Genomic DNA, 15,901 nt, shown 5'->3' with positions numbered 1-15,901 from the left:
GACAAGGTGGTGGCAGAGTTGGCGACTGTGCCGGGGATCGAGTGAGTGATCAGTTATCGAGGTCATTAAGGATTTGACTGACAGTATTTACGTCAACGTGACCAAAAAACAAAACCAAAAACCTCCAAGTAAAACAAATGAAGCTTATTATTTAAGAGCCTCCTTCTTACTATTCTCAACGTGTTACTATTTATAATCTCTTAAAAATTAATAAAATAATACTTTTACTATTCACACCCCTCTATTTTTTTTTTTCCTTCGTTACATCTTCAACTACGCACCCTACTAGCACATGCTCACCCTCATCATTCTTGATCATCTCTCTTAACTTATCCCATCACTCTCTTGGATTGTTTTGTCATCCTCATCTTATCCCTCTTCACTTCATTTCATGTCGTCTGCACATACTACTGATGATGATTTTTCTCACTGTTTATTGTCACTGATTATCATATTGATTGTAATCCATAATTTGTCCTTGTCAATTTGCCATAATGTTATTGTAGACTTTTCCCCTCGCTTACTCACATTGATCATTGCCTCGAGCTTACTCGCCTATCCATCTTATTCTTTGCTCGCAAATACCCCTCTATTTGTTACCACCGGCTCTATTGGCTATAAATGTTATCATCGTCAATCTCATCAAAGTGAAGGAGAAAAAAAAAGTTAAAAGAAGAAGAAAAATATATTATAAGTAAAGAATGATAATTTTTATTATAATTAAGTTATAAATGAAAGACATATATACTTATTTATTTATAAAGGGACAAATATTTAAATTTCTTAATACGGGATTATAAATAATAATCTCCAAACCAATTAGAGGGTGCCTTTGGATAAAAACAACAATAAAGGCTTTTTATAAGATAAAATACACTTGTTTCCTTACATTTCTTAATAATAATAATAATAATAATAATAATAAATACTAGTTTTTGCAATATTAGTTTCGTCGATTGTGATTTAACTCTACCTTTACTTTGAATAACTTTCCTGTTTGTTCCTAGGGAGACCTACAGATCAACGTGTTGTTTGTTGTTCTCTGTCCATTGCATATCTGCCAAAAGTAGGCAGAGTCGAGTTGCAGAGTTTTATTTGATTTCTCTCTTTTTAGTTCTTTATATCACATTATAAAATTGTATAATGTCATACACGTTCGAATCTTCAAGCAATCCTTCAGTTATCTTTATAGAGACAGACACACACTGTCAGATAAACTGTAGAGATGCCCGCACAAGGATCCACTCATTTGGCTGGGTTTAGTGATGGATGTGATGATCTGTCACAAACTATCGCTAGTTGATGAAACATTGCCAGCACTCTGTCAAGTGATGCTGATTAGGTGATGGCAGACACGGAAGCCAATAACTTTGTCTATGTTACCTTCGAACACCGATCCTAATGCCGCATGAATCATCAAAGACATCAGTGTATGGCACGTACACGTACTGCTTAATTTTAACCCATCAACTTGGACTCCAGTCACGCCGGCAGTGTCATCCACCTTTCAAGCACCGAGTCGTGTTACCGAACGAATCGCCCGATCCCTACTTTCGACTCGGAACGAGTTGGACGTCGAACCGACTCAAGCCTCTCTCTTTTTATTGGACGACAGCGATGGCGTGACTCCCGAAATCGCGCTGTGGCTACATACCGACGCGGACTCGCGCCACGCCAACACGCCCCTCTCGAGCCCAACCGATGGACTCGGCTCACGGCCTCGGCGAGCTAATCGAGCGGCTCCGCCTCTACGAGGCCCCGCACCCGTCCGACGACGGCGGCGGCGACGGGGAAGACGTCGACGAGAGAGGGAAGGTCTTCTCCTCGCTGGGACTCGCCGAGACTGCCGCGGCCGCAGCCGATGCCCCCCGCCTGGAGAGATTCCGGCCCAAGAGGGCAGCCGTCCTGATTTGCCTATTCGAGGGTGATCCAGGCGAGCTCCGGGTCATCCTCACCAAGCGCTCCTCCAACCTGTCCACCCACTCCGGTCATTTCTCCTTCTTCCTCCAATTTGGGGTTTCGAAGGGAGAGGAGAGAGAGATCGGAATTTTCAAGGAAAAAGCGGTCTTCTTGGGGTTTTCTTTGGATTTAACCCATTGGATGGGTTGCAGGTGAGGTGTCCTTGCCTGGGGGCAAAGCAGAAGAAGGCGACAAGGATGACGCCGACACCGCAACGCGGGAGGCCAAGGAAGAAATAGGACTGGACCCATCGCTCGTCACGGTCGTTGCCCTTTTGGAGCCATTCTTGTCCCGGGTAACTCTGCTTCAAGAACGTTCATTTAGCTTAAATCATCGTTAGTTGCTAGTCATTGAACGTAAATTATAACCTGGCCTTCTCAATAGTTGAATTAGTGCATGTAAAAATTACTTATTGGATGAGGTATCTTGGAGCGATGGCTATCAGGTTATCTAACTGTGAGCTATTCGTTTGCATCAATGTGTATCATTGGGGAAAGGCCCCATGGAGTACGAGTACTAGAACTTATTAGTTTCTTTGTGTCATGATGATCCTTCAAGCCATTAGTTGAATTGGTCGGCGCAGTTGCTGCTGTTGCATAGTGCTGTTATCATTGTTGAGAACATAAAGATGAGAAGGATTCATGTGTTCGCACTACAGATTCTCATAAAGCAATTTTGATACGTCCTGGAGCTTGTCAAATCAATACTTAGAGCACGACGGCTGCTGTTGCATAGTGCTGTTATCATTGTTGAGAACATAAAGATGAAAAGGATTTCATGTGATCGCACTACGGATTGTCTCAAAGCAATTTGATATGCTCTGAAGCTTGTCAAATCAATACATAGAGCACAATTGCTGCTGTTGCATAGTGCTGTTATCATTGTTGAGAACATAAAGATGAAAGGATTTCATGTGATCTCGCACTATAGGTTGTCATCAAGCAATTTGATACGTCCCGAAGCTTGTCAAATTAATGCATAGAGCAGTTCTTTTTTTTGGAAAATCTGCAGTTTTCATGTGAAAATTTATGCTAGATTTACCAGGAAGGGAAGGAGAACTTCCGTGCTGCTTTTAGTTGGTCATATTGGTTCAGGAAAACAGTTGCCTTTGATCTTGGCTGTTGCAGATAATATTGCTGCAAGTCATGTGTGTAAATATTTGATACATCTATCCATGCAATATGCACGTCTATATATAGCTTGGATCGACATGATACTATTTGTATGATATTTGTGTTATCTTATCTTTCGAGTTCTTTTTTGCGAATTGAAATATATTCTTCAAGTACTTTTTGATTATACTGTGAGTGTTAAGGTACATTGAGAAGTGATGCTAGTCTTCGAAAATAGAAACCTTCATGACGTTTGTGTAGCTTAAGAAGTTTAGAAAAATATTAATCATAATACCTAATGCTCGGTTTGCTGCTTTATTCCACTGTTCTGATACGTGTCTTCTCTTCTAATATGATATATAGCTTTTGGACTAAATTCTGGAAAAAGCATAGCAATTATATGTGTCTAGGCAAGTGGAATCATGAAAATAAACAGAAGCAAGAACCATTGTTTAAGTCAGATTTGCAAGAGAGTTCTAATTTGAGCAGTACTATGCAAATGCCTATTAACAGTAGCATTACAAAAGAAAATGTGTTTTCCACCAAACATCAGCAAGAGCCCCCAAAAGAGAAACTAACCACGGTGCCTTCCTTTTAAAATTTTCATTTATTAATCAGTAACAATCAAATCTATTTGTACTTATTTCCATCCATTTCTTATAGATATTTATTTGGATCAGCGACATCAATCTCTTAAGTATCCGGGCAACCCAGATTTCAACTAGAGCTATTAAGATAAAGCATCTACATGGTTTCTCAGTGGATACCAACATTGCCACTTATGCGTTGAGAGGGTTTGAAACTTTTGTCTAGAAAAGAAGCTACAACTAAAATGAATTAGAATTCATCATCTTAATGAACTATTTCGAGAAATATTTGACATGACAGGACAGGACATGCGACAGAACCATTAGTTCACACATCAAAGGTGCAACAAAATGTGTTGTTTAGATGTAATAAAATGCTTATGTGCTTTAGATGCAATAAAATGTTTTTTTTTACTTTAATTCAAGCTTTTGGTCATACACAAGTCCAATTGTGCTTAGTTCAATCTTAGGTTCCTCCTTTTGGGAGGTAATGACTGTTAGTTATCACTCAGTATTTGACAAATGAAAGCGGATCTGCAATGGAGTTACAGTGTAGTAAGGATTTGATGTAGAAAAAGCATTTGGGCCTTTCTTTCAGTGAAAAACTAAAGAAGAAACTGATTTGTTATTTAAACTATTTTGCAGCATCTTCTCAGAGTAGTTCCTGTAGTCGGGATACTTTCCGACAAACAAGCATTCAAGCCAAAACTTAATGCTAATGAAGTGGAAACAATTTTTGATGCACCCTTAGAGATGTTCCTCAAGGTTTGTTTTGGTTGCCTATTTCAGGGGTTCGAGCTTAACTGTTCCTTTTTATTTCTTAATTTTTGTGAAGATTTTGCTCTTTGTTGAACAGGATCAAAACAGAAGGTCCGAGGAGCGAGAGTGGATGGGGGAGAAATTTCTTGTTCATTTCTTCAACTTTGAAACTGGGAACAAGAAGTTTGTCATATGGGGTTTAACTGCAAGTATCTTGATTCATGCTGCATCGATTGTTTACCAGCGGCCACCTTCTTTCCCTGAGCAAAAGCCCAAATACAGAATTCCTCACTACATTAAGGGGAATTGCACAATGCCATGAATAAATTCACATTGTTATGTAGAAGCTTCTTTGAACATCATTGTGGCCTTTTGGAAGGTACTAATGAATCTTGATAAGATTTATTGCATCTTACACGATATTTCTGTCATTGTTTTGCATTAAAAATGCTTCCCTGTCTGGCATGTTTAGTGCTTTTTATGCTCGATTTTTAGAAATGGTCAAATTTGGGTGTTTCTGTTTGCTGTCAACTTGCTGGATCATACTTGTTTTGGTTGCATGCAGGTGTTGTCTGCACTCCTTCAGATGCGTCCGCTGGTTGGGAAGAGTGGGAACCGGTTAATTTGTTAAAGATCTACACAAGCGATTCTTCGAGAACTGGACTATATATATATATATATATATGTATGTATTTAGGAATTGAACCTCAAATGCTTACAGAGCTTAGAGAATTAGCTGCTTGCATTGCAACCAGATGGATCCATTCGTTTGGATGAATAGTTCTGCTTGTGATGCTGTAGCAGCTATAAGATGTAAGTCCACAATCAATAAGATGCAAGTTACACAAGTATTTGGTCCAGCATGCAGGTCGATTTCTTGTGATGCTTCCCTATCTGGGTTTAATCTATTCATGTACTTAGCTATTGCTTCTGGTAATTATTTTCTTGTTCTTATAATGTTGTTTGTGAATATGAGAAAGTAGCGCCTTATATCTAAGAACAAATTCGAGTTGGATTATCTTGGATGGTCGGATTGGAGTTTTGGTTTTCTTTCTCCAGTTTAGTAAATTTAACTTTCTATAAATTCGATCTCCATGGTTTATCGAGTGGAACTGCTTATGTTTTTTTGATTTAATTCGTGGTCGAACAGCATTTCGCAGGGACACCATCAGACATCCGCATTTGCCTTTCCATCCTCGAAAAGAAACACCCCTGTTTCAATGATGAGGCCGGCGGTGGCCTCCAACTCGACATCCAACCATAAGCTCACATTATGATGGAGATCGTTAGCCTGTACTAGTCGAGAATGAACAAAGTGAACAAGATCATGTTTACTGCTTGTTTGCTGATCGAGGACGCTTGCGAGAATAGGCGAGTCACGAAGAACCAGCACCCATGAATCCACCATGACAGCAGAACACACGAAGGGCCAAACAACAGAGTGTGAGTAGGCCAACACCTGTGTCGCCTCCATGGTTTCCAGAAAAGAAGGAATCAGCGAGAAAGGATGAGGTGATGAGGTTGTGGGAGAAGAGTCCGAGGTATTCCACTTTAGATGAATGGGTTCCTACGCACACACACGGTTGGGTGCTCCCGCTACAGACCTCAGTGGCATGCATGATTGTGGGCGAGGAAATGGCAGAACAGGGTGTTTGTCCTTCTTGCTCTCACTCCTGTCGTTGCGATGTTGTGTGCTCTCTTTCGGCGAACACTTGGGTTGGCGTTGGGCAGCTAGTATATAAAGCTACGATCCGCGGTTGTTCGTGGCGTAGCAAAGAGCGGTCATGGCGGTGAGCTTCAACCTAAGGTTTTGTCTCTGTTTCGTGTTGGTGTTGTCTTCCCTTTCGAGCTCCAAGTGCCGAGTTCTCGATCGAACACCGCTGCCCACTGCGTCTCTTGGGAGCTTGAATGCGAGGAGGTGGGGCGGCGGAGAGACGCCGGAGAGAGTTTATGAGCCAGAGAGGCTGATCCCCGGCGGACCAGACCCCAAGCATCATTAGTCCATGGATTCTATCTGTAAACCAAGTTGTCTTGGCAAGAAGTTGTGAACCTTTCTCTTCCGAAGTAGAAATTTCTAATTGGAAATTTTATCTCGAGTATTGACGCATTGTTATATTTTATCAACTGTTTTTACTTTCTCTATCTTTCAATTAAGAACTATTGACGCAATGTTATATTTTATCAACTATTTTCACTTTCTCTATCTTTCAATTAAGAACTAAGATAAGATTATATCTATTAATCCATTTTTAAATAGTGTTAAGGTATGTGATTTTTATCATAGACAATTTAAACCCTTATAGTTTATTTGTGTCTAAAATAATCTTTATATTTTTAAAAATATAGTATATAAGTTTCTCGCATGAGTTAACAAATATTATAATTTGTTTACGTGGCATACTGATCGATAATAAATTATTAATATAATGACATGTGTAATTTAAGTTTAAGGATGCCCTCATGATTTACTGATATCTAAAATAATTTATATATTTTTAAAAATATAACATATAAGCTTCTCGTATCAAGTTAAGTTAAGAAACGTCATAATTTGTTTACGTAGCATGCTAACTCACAATAAACCATTAATATAATGACACGTATAATTTAAGTTTAAAAAAATTGAGACCACTATCAATGGCAGGAGGAGGCATCATTATGGAAGCAACCATCAGTAGTAGCATCGAGTCGTTGTTGCCTAGTAGGGCATCGTACACATATAGTTTCTCTCGTGCTGACGATGAGCTCATAAGCTTTTGGTCTTGCCTCAGGTGGATGTGAGTCAACGAGTTCAACGTTAGGCACAGAGTGATCTCTTGGTCTTTCTTTCTCCTCTTAGGTGTCTTCGTCCCCACTACCTCATACTTCATCCTCTCCGGCATCCTCACCAACTTCGCCCATGATATGGTGATCCAGATCCCCCTCACCTTCGCCTCCGGACTCTCCTATCCTTGCCTCTCCATCTTCGTCCATCACATTCTCTTCCTCGATAATACGGACCTTAATCATTTTTAAAATTTAAATTATATATATCATTATATTAATAATTTATTGTAAGTTAACATGTCACGAAGGATATTCTAATGTCGGTTAACTCAAAACTATATACTATGTTTTTTAAAATGTAAAGATTATTTTAGACATGAGTAAATTATAAGGACATAAGTAATCCATGGCCAAAATTATAAGGGCTAAAATGAATATTAATTCTTTTCTAAATTTAAATTATATATATCTTTATATTAATAATTTATTATGAATCAACATATTACGTAAGCATACTATGATGTTTATTAACTCAGACTCGATGAGATGAGCTTATATACTGTCTTTAAAAATACAGTGATTATTTTAGACAAAAATAAACTATAAGGGTTTAAGTTTTTTATGATTAAGATAATAGGATTTTAAATGGATATTAACCGTTTTAAATAACACCGACTACGAAGAAGAAGAAGGGAAGTCCGCATAAGCAAAATTTATATGGGATCCGAAGTAAAACAATAGATCCTATTTTTAGTAATATCATACGAAAAATACCGCATAGGTAAAAAGTAATTGCAATGCCCTTTGGTTTCTTTTTGTTTTGTCGCGACGGAGAATAGAAGCGTGGAACAGAAATGGCGGTGACGTCGAAGGGGAGGCGGGTTTCGTTCATCGCGATGACCTCGGAGATCATCCGCTCGCTCTCCTCCTCCTCTCCCCGGCCAAGAAGGTGTCACGGACAGGCCACCGCCTCCTCGCCCTTGGTCGCAGCCCAAACTTCCTCTTTTCGGTGCACTTATTCTTCACGCTTGTGGGGATATTGAGGTCGTGGCACCACCTCGACCCCCTTGTCCTTTGCCCCCACCTCGGTCGCTGCTCCCTCTCCTCCCCGGAACCATCAGATTCGACGGTGGCGATGTCGGCGGACGGCGGAGGAGGGGTGGAGGCGCTTGAGCAGTTCTGGCAGCAGCCGGACGGGATGGGATGCGTTCCCTATCTCAACTTCAGCGAGTAGTACCTTGCGGAGGGCGTGGCCGCTGCGCGAGCCGGTCGCCGGAAGAAGTACCTCCTGGTCGTCGTCTCCAGCGGGCTCAACCAGCAGCGGAACCAGATCGTTGACGTGGTGGTAATCGCTCGCGTTCTCGGCGCGACGCTCGTCGTGCCTGTCCTCTAGGTCAACGTCATCCGGGGTGACGAAAGGTGCCATATTGCATCCTCTATGCGTAGCATCTTGACTGGCTCCTTGCTTGGGCAGTGAGTTCTCTGATGTGTTCGACCTGGAACACTTCAAGAGTGTTCTCGCTGACGACGTTAAGGTGGTGTCCTCGCTGCCCTCGACTCATAATATCATGACAATGCCGGTGCAGGAGAAGCAAACGCCTCTTCATGTCTCCCCTGCCTGGATTCGATCAAGATAGCGAGTGAGTCCTCGTCTTCTCCTACCACAAATGTCCTCAGCGCGCAAAACAATTCTACTCTCGATCCGTTCTTCATCAAATGACGAAATGGAATCCTTTACCCTTGATCCATTGTTTCTCCTTGTTGATTGTCGGTGCAGCTTAACAGAGAAGGTGTTTTGCTCCTGAGAGGCCTGGTTACTAGGTTTTATCTCCAAAAGCTTCGGGGCAAAGTAACCACTGCCTCCTCTCCATCTTAGTTGACCTGCCTTCTCTCGATTGGAAACCAGAATCGACTCGTGTGTCCCAAAGTTTACTAGGTTGTGTTCCATGCACTGAGTTTCTCCGCTCCAATCCGAGAACTGGGCAACAAGCTCGCCATGAGGATGAGAAGCAAAGGTGGGTGCGAACTGGTTGCCTTCTTGGTCTCAGCCCCGAGCACGACGATATCGTTCGAGCGGAGAGGAAGCTCAAGTCGGAGCTCCTCACCGGAGGTTCAACATGGCTTGCCACGACCGCAAGCTCGCCGGGCTTTGCCTGTTGAACGCCGCAGAAGTCACCAGGCACGCTCACAACCTCTGCCCGTTCTCTATTTCAGCTTGTAATGGTGATGCTACGACTTAGATTGCTGAAAGCACTCGAAGCGCCGAGGGACGCGAGGATATACTGGCGGGCGGTGAGCCGTTCGGCGGGCGAGACGCGCTACCGCACTTGATGAGAGTTCCCCTAACATGTACATCAAAGAGAACCTGACACTGCCGGGTGAACTAAAATCGTTCGCTAGTAGTTCTTCCCTCCTTCAGCCATCGACAACTCGGTCTGCGAGCATAACGATGTGTTCATGGCTTCGCATGATCGAAACATGGGGCACCTAGTGCGATGCCAGAGGGCGTACTGTCACGAACTTAGTTAGTTTTGCCTTAGTCGTGCGATATTCTTGCATGTCCATTCGTAAAAGTTAGCATCCCCGAAACCTCTTATGGTCTCTTAGGACCTACAAAAGAGAAAATGGGTTAGAGAAAACGTCTCACTTGGGATCCACAAGCAAACATTTCCGAAAACACCTCATAGTCAATGCAAATTACAACCACACTTTACAAGCTCTGAATGGTTGCACAACAAAGGGTCAAAATGATCCACTACAGACCGAATATCTCTCACAAGTGTCCATATGACACAACATTTATTTATAAGCCTAAAATGACCATCAAACCCAACTAAAATGAACTGTTAAGCCTTTGACCATCCCTCTACATATTGTGCAAAGCATGAACAAACCAAGAGACACAAACATACATAAGCATTATATCAAACATTCTGTTTAGAATTTTGTCCGTGACATTCTCCCTCCCTTATTCCTTCGACGTCCTCGCTGAAGCCTTTGCCGATACTCTAACTCCTCGCCTTTGCAGCGTCTTCAATCTTTTGCTCTAATTGCAATGTGCCTCTTGGCTCCTAGCTGCTCTCTACTACTCGTGTTGAGTAGTCAAACTTTTGATCCACCACATTGCTTCAACTCGCCAATGACTCTGACTCTAGTATGGGGTTGGCTGAGTTGTGTTGATCCCTATTAGTTCCTATGGATCCTTTAGATGAAGAAAAAGACCATCCTTACTATGCGCCAATCTCCCAAATATCTCATACTGCTTGAACTGGGTGGATGTGCTAGTCATACATGTCCGGCAAGACACTCACGTGAGTGATAGCACGTGTGACTTGATATGCAGTCTTTTTGCTTCTTATATTTTGGCATTTATCACTTTATATTGACTATTGCATATATGAATGCATATATTGTGATGTCCTTGGATCTATGCAATGGAAATCGAATCGTGATGGGATCACAATAATGAGACTGATTCATATTTAAGCACAGATCCTAAATAATCCCGGTCATAGATTACTCGAGAGGGACAGATAGATTGGTATGTTGCATATCCATCCATATGATGGATGCAGCTGGTCCTATAGTTGCTCGTGTGGGGACACTAGGGATACAGTATAGGTGCTCATTCGAGAATGAGTTCACTATTTGATCCGCTTACGGAATGCTAGATGGTTGAAGATGCCTTATTGTCAGACAATGATTCTGTAGTCCTAGTGGTGTATCTGGTCTTTAGACTTAAGACACTAAGGATGTCCTGTATGAGTGCTTCATTCTTTGATACTAGACTTATAGGTTTGAATGTCCCAGATCTAGTACAACCAATCATCGTGAGTGATAGTCAACCTTACGAGGGCTATTAAGTGTCGATAGAGGATCATCCACTCTTAGTGTTATGAGAGGAATATCTCATGTGTTATTGCTCAGACAAATCCGTAGTCAGGGTCATTCGGATTTTGAGAGAAAGAGTTCTCCGGGAGAATCTATTAGAGCAAGACTCGAGTAGAAATCGTATGGGTCTAACAGCACCATGCTCGATATACGGTCTCTGTGAGGAGCGTCGTCGCAGCTCTACTGTGTGGATTACCGCTAAAGAGGAGGGCCATTGACCTCCTTCACCTCTCTTAGAGATCTGCAAGGATTAGGGATATACGATCTCCCTAGGTAACATAATATACTTTATACGTAGTTTTAAGTTTCGTAGATTTTTGCGCACTAATCTTCGCATGATGACAAACACATATTTGAGAATTTAAGGATTTTGTTTTTCTGTTCTTCTGTTGCGCATGTGATGTCGCCCCCAAAGATTTCCCAACATGATGCTTGTTGGAGCTTTAACGAGAATCACCTCATAAACTTTTGAAGTTTTGGATCCATTCTCCACCAAATTTGCTCATTGACTCTTCTTTCACTTAGTTGTCACTTCCAAGTAGATTCGCATCACTTCCATTTTTTATTGATATTATGTTGGAAAATGAAGCGGATATTCTACTCTCAGTAGCACTAATTACCATCGGTGAGGATTTGACAACTATTGTCTTTCATTATCTTCGAATGGTCTTTGAACCTGTGCAGAGCTCCTCTGTTGGATAGATAAGAGAATTGAGGTATTCTGTTTCACTCATTCTCTTAAGAGTTGAGAAGACAAATGTTACTTGACTTCGCTTGCCTCCTCGATGGTTATACTCTATGCATCGAGCTAGTTACTGACCTTCGCCTACTCTTTGCTCACACTTTTGAAGCACTTGAAGTGTTTGCACTTCTTACGTTGAGTTAGCTATTGTGATTCACCTTCTCAATGCCATCGAACTTTTGAAATACAGCAAGTTTTCACCATAACTTAGAGTAAGTCTCTAATAGTTTTTGTCGCCTTTGGGATTGTACCATCTTCTCTATCAACCCTACCGCCTACTCTACTGAGTAGCAAAGGTACAACACCGTGTGCCTGCTTTGTTCCTTGGTCGTGCACTCTTGTACAACCCGAAGTCCTTCACTTTCAGCTATTTTGATAAGAAACTCATTGACACTGGTCTTATGAAGTTTCTTGGCCTTTGCCCTTCAGCCTTGTCTTAGTACTTGGAATTTGCCTCCGCATGCTCCACATTCTCGACCTCTTTCACGACTAAGCACTCTCCCTCCATGAGAGCAAGGAATCAATGACTTCACGGAAGTCCCGCCTCTGAGGTACCGTGGCGTTGTCATGCCCATGACCCTATTATCCGTCGCCTCATATATGTATCTTTTTCTTCACGATCAGTAGATCTGTTTCTATAGCACTGTGACACTCCTCCGAGTCCACCTCCATTCTAACCAATGCTTGGTTTTGGGTAGCTAAGTCTCTATGGACTCGTCGTCGTTTCCTCGCCCCTTTTGATCCCTTGCTTCAACACCTCTGTGTTCTCTAAGCAGTTCCCCTTTATCAATGAAAAGACATACTGTAACTCCCATGCATAGTCTATACCATCATGTTACATGGTTCATATCGATTCTGTTCTCCTTAGCTTCATTGGTAGCAACGTTCGGTTACTTTGTTGAGAAATCTCGGGGGCTACATCACATATACAGTGAAAGAACAGAAAATAAAATCCTCAATTTCCTAAAGATTTGTTTGTCATTGTGCGAAGATTGGTGCGTAAACTCTGTGAAACTTAAAAACTACGTATAGAGTAAATTATTTTACCTTGGGAGATCGTATATCCCTGAATCCTTGTAGATCTCTAGGAGAGGGTGAAGAAGGTCAAGTGCCCTCCTCTCTAGAGATGATCTATACAGTAGGGCTGCGACGAGGCTCCTCAAAACTCCAGGCCTACTTTGAGGTGAAGAGGGGGGAGGAGTATAGGAGAGGTAAGCATATACTTTAGCCTATGAATCACTAAATCTCTCCTATTTATAGAGGTCCCCTGTCAACTTAACCCTAATGGATCCTCCCATATTGGGTATTGGATCTTCATCCAACTACCCAAGCCTCTTAGATTAATAGATCTCTATCCAATAATCTCTCATGGGATTTTATTGGATATCATCCATGTGATCCAATAATTCAAGGGCTTATTGGATATCCAATAAGATAGGGGCTCTGGCAGATATCTCATATCCAAACCTCTGCTCATCGCAACGCCTACCATATGTTTGTGACCTTCTAGGCGCAATATCGAGCTGGCCGTGAGTCATACTTGTTAGAACTGCTTCTGTCTCAATGAATTATTATCTTCATAACAATTCACTCGACACATCGACTACGGATGTACTAGACCACCACGCCGTAGTTCCCAAACGATACATGAGAATCCAATCCATTGGACATATCTATCCTCAGTTATCGTATACATATAGGCCATTATCTATCTAATATCTCAAAGATTGTATACCGGGTATAGAGTTGTCAAACCCATACGGTTTCTACTCAAGTCTTGCTCTAATCGGATTCTCCCAGAGAATTCTTTCTCTCTCAATTTGAATGACCCTAGCTAGAGATTTGTTTGAGTAAGAACACATGAGATATTCCTCTCATGAAACCGAGAGTGGATGATCCTCTATCGATACTCAATAGCCCTCGTAAGGTTGATTGTCACTCTCGATGACCGGTTGTAGTAGATCTGGAACATTCAAACCTATAAGTCCGGTATCAAAGAATGAAGCACTCATACAGCACATCCTTAATGTCTCAAGTCTAAGGACCAAATACACCACTAGGACTACGGAATCACTATCTGACAATAAAGCATCATCAACCATCCAGCATTCCGTAAGCGGATCAATCAGTGAACTCATTCTCCAATAAGCAACTGTACTGTATCTCTAGTGTTCCCACATGAGTAGCTATGAGACCAGCTGCATCTATCATATGGACGGGTATACAACATACCAATCTATCCGATTATCTCGATGTCCCTCTCGAGTAACCTATGACCGGGATTATTTAGGATATGTGTTTAAAGGCGAATCGGTCTCATTATCGTGATCTCATCACGATCCAATTTTCATTGCATAGATCCAAGGACATCACAATATATACATGCATATATGCAATAGTCAATATAAAGTGATAAATGCCAACATATAACAAGCAAAAAGATTATGTGTCAAGTCACACGTGTCATCACTCATGTGATTGACTTGCTGGGCACCTATGTCTAGCATACTCGACCTTGTCCTCTGACTTGTCAGGCTCCCTTAAGTGAATATAGGCTCTAGAGTAGTCCAACTCTCTAGCTGCTTCAATCATACCTCTTCACGATCAAGTCTCTCCCATGGGACTCACTAGGACTTGCATTTAAACTTTTCTCTCGGTGGAACACAACCCCCCCCATATGCTGATAACCAAGGCTTTCATTTGATACAAAACTCGATGCACGCACAGAAGATCCGCCTCTACGGTACCATGACCTTCACTCCTTGAATTCATAGCCCTTCTTGCCGTCATATTGTTCACCAAAGTGGAGCTCCCAATAGCTCCCGATCATACCTCCGTATGATATAGTCCCTTATGGGACTACAATCTGTGTGTATCGCATTGCCATGAACTATTCCACCACGATTTGCTGCATCATATCGCCTCTTAATGACATCTCCATTGTATTCTGATTATTGTGGGATGAACTCGGATTGCGATCCCTCCATGTGTGGCCTCTGCCAACATATCGTAGGGCCTCTTCCACCTTTGATTGTGTTCGATCCTTTGGTAATCGACTTTCATCCACCTGCTCTTGGGTCACACCTAGATGAAGCATTGCTCTAGGATAGTCCATCGCCTAGTAGCTCCCGAAGTCCATCAACTTCGCTGAAAATGGTGCACTATTGTTTGGATCCTAGGCCTCTGCCCCCCTACCAGCGCAATCTCCGCTACGCACCGCTTCCTTCATGATAACTTGAATGGCAACACTATAGCATATTATTCAAGAGTACTCGCCTCCACGTCCTCTTGCCCCGTGCCAAGGCCTTTTGAACCTAACTACACCTTTGCAAGTTAAGTCACCTTAGTTCCTCCGTCAAATGCTTCTCTGAGATAAGGTGCATGTGCCTCGAAGCTCCCTTAGTCTTTGGCACCATGCAGGATGTGTTGAATCTCGTATTTTGATGATGAAACTACTTGATATATGTTTATGATTTAATCTGCGTTTTGAGTGACGCAGGATGCCTCGATCAGGATGAGACAATTAAAGCAGGAAAATCATGTTGTGCCGGAGGAACATGTCAGAAGATTGGACGTCGGGCCGGTGGATTGGTCGACGTATCGACAGAAGGCTTCGGGCCGTGGACTCGGGCATCGGGCCAAGAAGAGCGGGTATTGTGCCAAGGATATCGGAGTTGCAGAGTCAACAGGCCGATTAGGCAATAGGCTGCAGGAAAGGACGATGCGCCGAAGAATCGGACGAAGCGTCGAGGGACCAATGACATGCCGGACAACTTGGTTAATTGCTTAGGATTAATTGTCTCGATCGAAGTTTTGCTTTAATTGTGCAGGATTAACTATGATAACGATGAAGACATAAAGCGAAACAAAGTGTCGGAGTCAAGCGCGAAGGATTTGTTGCGAGTTCGAGAGTTCGACGGAAGTCTGAAGGTTCGTTGGGAGTTCGCGCAGCTCGCCAAGAAAGATCAGAGCTTGCCGAAGAAGCTCGTTGGAACTCACTAAGATCACATCGTGAAGTCTAGGAGCTTGCCAGGAGTCCGCAGAATGGTTTCCGAGAGTTCATCGGAAGACCGCCGGAAGTTTGC

The 15,901-nt window shown here is 42.3% G+C and overlaps 1 protein-coding gene and 1 pseudogene across 1 annotated transcript; both read left to right on the top strand.

Annotated features, from left to right (window-relative positions):
• The first annotated feature begins 1,243 nt into the window (after positions 1-1,243).
• LOC103981489 (nudix hydrolase 15, mitochondrial) lies at positions 1,244-5,277 on the top strand. Its single transcript, XM_009398233.3, has 5 exons — positions 1,244-1,987; positions 2,112-2,254; positions 4,304-4,423; positions 4,515-4,796; positions 4,983-5,277. The coding sequence occupies exons 1-4, from the start codon at positions 1,702-1,704 to the stop codon at positions 4,737-4,739; spliced, it is 774 nt and encodes a 257-aa protein (XP_009396508.1). The 5' UTR covers positions 1,244-1,701; the 3' UTR covers positions 4,740-4,796; positions 4,983-5,277.
• A 924-nt stretch (positions 5,278-6,201) lies between these two features.
• Positions 6,202-9,712, top strand: LOC103981731 (O-fucosyltransferase 20-like; annotated as a pseudogene).
• The last annotated feature ends 6,189 nt before the right edge of the window (positions 9,713-15,901 follow it).

The sequence above is a fragment of the Musa acuminata genome, chromosome BXJ2-4, assembly GCF_036884655.1.
Source record: "Musa acuminata AAA Group cultivar baxijiao chromosome BXJ2-4, Cavendish_Baxijiao_AAA, whole genome shotgun sequence".
NCBI classification, from domain to species: Eukaryota; Viridiplantae; Streptophyta; class Magnoliopsida; order Zingiberales; family Musaceae; genus Musa; species Musa acuminata.
Note: the sequence above shows the minus strand (reverse complement) of the source record. Positions and strands in the feature narration are given on the sequence as shown.

What these genes read in the sequence shown, in the direction of transcription:
- LOC103981489 (XM_009398233.3), top strand. Translation starts at nt 1,702, where the DNA reads ATGGACTCGGCTCACGGCCTCGGCGAGCTAATCGAGCGGCTCCGCCTC. An exon ending in CAACCTGTCCACCCACTCCG is followed by an intron (nt 1,988 to 2,111) that starts GTCATTTCTCCT and finishes GATGGGTTGCAG; the next exon opens with GTGAGGTGTCCTTGCCTGGG. An exon ending in CCTTAGAGATGTTCCTCAAG is followed by an intron (nt 4,424 to 4,514) that starts GTTTGTTTTGGT and finishes TTTGTTGAACAG; the next exon opens with GATCAAAACAGAAGGTCCGA.